Source organism: Monopterus albus, unplaced genomic scaffold (assembly GCF_001952655.1).
Source record: "Monopterus albus unplaced genomic scaffold, M_albus_1.0 scaffold84.1, whole genome shotgun sequence".
NCBI lineage: Eukaryota > Metazoa > Chordata > Actinopteri > Synbranchiformes > Synbranchidae > Monopterus > Monopterus albus.
Window position 1 is genome coordinate 716,324 of NW_018127964.1, and position 3,771 is coordinate 720,094.

The 3,771-nt window shown below is 38.6% G+C and overlaps 1 protein-coding gene across 1 annotated transcript in view; it reads right to left on the bottom strand.

Moving 5' to 3' along the window:
* Positions 1–3,771, bottom strand: part of cdh17 (cadherin 17, LI cadherin (liver-intestine)) — a 12,531-nt gene that overhangs the window by 8,441 nt on the left and 319 nt on the right. Inside the window, exons 2-5 of the mRNA XM_020607147.1 lie at positions 2,417–2,473; positions 1,822–1,917; positions 417–554; positions 173–308 (exon numbers count right to left, since the gene is read on the bottom strand). Of these exons, the coding sequence (XP_020462803.1) occupies positions 173–308; positions 417–554; positions 1,822–1,917; positions 2,417–2,473 (427 nt within the window). The remainder of the gene's footprint in view (positions 1–172; positions 309–416; positions 555–1,821; positions 1,918–2,416; positions 2,474–3,771) is intronic.

The following is a 3,771-nucleotide window of genomic DNA, read 5'->3' on the forward strand; positions in this document are numbered from 1 at the left end:
GGGGGGCAGCTATTTATCATATCCTATGATGAATTTGCACAGAACTCACTGCTCTATATGTGTGTACAACCACACCCTTTCTTCCACAGCAACAGGACACATTTTCATCTATCCCACTAAACAGTTGTCTTTAGGATTAGAAGCATTTCTCATCCTCTTTTTTAACACACACCTGTTGCAGTATTTTCTCTAACCACAGCTGTATAATCACTCTGGTTGAAGTACGGGGCGTGGTTGTTGACATCCAACACATTTATAGTCACATAAATTGGACCCTCTACTACTTCGTCATCTGCCAACGCCTCCACCTGGATATGTTCACACATACACAAGAATACATAACTACATTGAATTGCTACTACAGTGCACTGATATAACTTTCTGTGTGTTAATAAGAAGAAAGCGGAGCACGGTACCATGATGATGTAATGGTTATCAAGAGACCAGTCCAGCGGCTTCTCCAGGTAGAGCCATCCATCCCTTGAAATCTTAATGGTTTCCTTGCCTTCTCCACTCACCCTGAAATTATTCACACCTGGATGGGTCACCTGAAACTGTGGAGTGAAAGATGGAAAGGAGAAAAGATACTTGAACATGATAACAGATTCATTTATAGCCTTGTAAGACTTTGATCATAAACAGAAGGGAAACTGGTAACACAGAAAATAGAGTTAAGCAACTGGACTTCTTGAAATCCTTAAAACTTCATATAATTAAGTTTTGACAAGATGATCTTTTTGGCTGGTAAGGAGGAGGTATTCAAAAACTTTATTCAAGTAAGACACCAATACTGTACAGCGGTGTAGAAATACTCTGTTACAACCACATCCTGCATTTAAAAGCATAAAACTGTTATCAGCAAAATGTACTTTAAGTGCCAAATGTCAAGGCACAGATATAATATCTATTATATTATCAGATAATGAAAATGAAAGCATGGGTGGCATTTAACTGTTGCAGCTGATTGAGGTGAAGCTACACTCACCGGCCACTTTATTAGGTACACCTGTACAGTTGCAAGCACTTCAGCACAACACTTCTACCTTAACATCTGTGTTTATGAAGCTCAGAATGTTCCAGGTTTTGGTGAAAGTGCCATAAATGTATAAATTCAATTATATGTTTATTATTGAGGTCATAGTGTCTACATTTTTGTCCTCCCCAGCTACATACATGAGAGGGTCAGAATATTAGGAACACCTCTGAGAATAATGTATTCCAATACAACACCACCTTTAACTATGACTATTAAAGTGGCTGGGTGGTGTATAGAAAAAATATTCTAAGAACGCGGTTAGAATTAAATTGAAACTATAATAACGGAGATGACCAGATCAAATTTATGATTTAGTTCATTTGGTCCAGTGGATCCCAGACTAGTGGTCAGGTCTCCTCCAGACAGTCACAAGTTAATCTAAGGGACCATGAAATGATTAATGGAAGAGGGGGATCAAATTTCTGCTATATAAATTTGGATTTTTTTCTTTTTCTGAGCTACTCATATTTTAGTTTTTTGTGAAAAACTGGATAATGTGCCTGAAACCAATACTTAAATGAAATTATGCAAGACCTTTTGAGGAGAACTCAACCTTTGGTGGAAATGTTAACAACTCACAGACATCTGAAATATAAGTGACAGCCAGACCTCCTGTAAGGGGTTTTGAATAGCATTTTAAAACCTTATCATATGTTTCTTAATGTAAAGTCTTCATCTGAAAAGTAAAAACAGGTGTCAAATAAAGTAAATGCAGTGGAGCAATAAGTACAATAAAGGAACATACATTTTTCCATTTACCACCCCTGCTGGCATGTGTGTAATACCTGATGAATGGGAAATGGTACTGGTGTCCCCTCTGGCACATCTAGCCCTGTGTTTTCAAATGGACCCTTCTTTTCCTCCAGGTCCTTCCCACCAGCCTATCAGAGCACAGAAACCAAGGTCAAAGGTCGCTGAAAGCAGTACAGGCTCTCACACTCACGCCCATCTTTGCCCTTTTTGTCTTAATGACACTGCAAATGAATGCAGTCAGGTATCGAGGGCAGGTCCAGTTATTTATTGAACCAAAAGTACATGAGAAGTGGGGGAACTGCACCGTAGGATGGGAGAGCAAAGTCTACAGAGAAAGGACTAAGGCACAGTTTGGTAACACTACACTTCCAATGAATGATTTCTGCAAGTACAAAAGGTTTTCTTGCACACACGTCCTTAACCTTGCAGATTATTATCAATATGTTCTTTGTAGAGGATGTTTCGCACACTTATATGTACCAAATGGGCCCCAGAAATATGAATAAATCGAAGCATTCATCCACACTGACAGCTTCACAGACCTTTTAACAGGTTCACACAATCGGGTATTTACTATGAATAAGTACTGAAGGACCACAGCAGAAGTTGGCAGTGTTATGTACTCACAATGCTGAACAAGAGTGGGAGGAACAACAGATGCATCATGGGTGTCATGATCACAGTCTGGGAAGGAAGAAGAGGAGGAGGCGGAGGAGGAGGAGGAGGAGGAGATGTGGGAATAGGAGTTAACAAAAATGGCAAAGAAGGTTGAGGCAGAGGTGACATGAAGAGGAGGATTTTAATTACATTTTACACAGCACAGTATTCACAACAGTCAGCATGTCTCATGCTTTTAGAAATAGTAAAGAATGGATGTGAATCATTATTACTGCACCAATCCCAAAACAAAACAATGTGCTACTGACTCACAAGTAGCTTTGCAAAAAAAAATTAATAAATAAATCTGTCCACACATGTGCATGTTATCTCTGTCTACCTGCCTGAGCACTAAGGGAAAAAGTGAAAGTCAGAGCCTCAGTCCCAAACTTAGGTGATTCCTTAGCTACAGTAGCCTTCAGATCCCAGTGGGTCTGAAGATGATGCAGGTTCCTAAAGATCAATGCAAAGTGTGTATCCCCAGTGACTGTAGAGTAGTTAAAAAAATACAACAGCCTTGATTGTGTTTGTATGTATAGAAGAAACTGTGGATTGTGTGTTTTAAAGAAAGATATAAGTAAGACATTTACTATCTGTCATTCAAAAACTACATAAACTAACATTGTGTGTCATACACTTCGACACCACTCTGCAACAGTATCTTCAGCTTCATCTCAAAGTTACAAACTTTGTTATATTCAGAAGCAGAAAGGATGCACCAGGTGTTGCTTGAATTATCATGATGCCTTTTTGGATTACTACATAAAATATGACTGACAGTAATGCTGTATACACAAAAATGTTTATTTAGCTAATTACTATGTAAAACAAATATATCAGAAATGCATCGATAGATGACAAAGTTTGAGATTTCATGAAAAGATGTGTGAAGTCAGCCACCAAAGAAACATGGTGACATTGAGCTAATGACCCTTCTGTAACACTTTTAATGTCAGTAACACTGACAGACACTCCTTGTTAGGAAAACAGAAATATACTTTAAGCTACTGAATTGTTTTTTCTACCATTATTAGTTTTTCTGGCTAACAAGTCACTGTTGCAAAGACCAATTTACAAACAACTACTTACAAAGATTTCACTGACTCAGGAAAATATTCATATAACTCAGAATATTTAGTGTATTAATCCAAGAAAAGGCCGATGGACAAAATGACTGAGGTGTATGACAGCGATTTGGGCGCTGCAGGCCCTCTTTATCTTTTAAAGACTGGACGACCTTTGTCAGGCCAAATTTAGTGTTCTGTACTGGTAAGTTCCCTCCAATGCCAGGTACAGGAAGCAATCCAGACACAATGGCTGGCTGT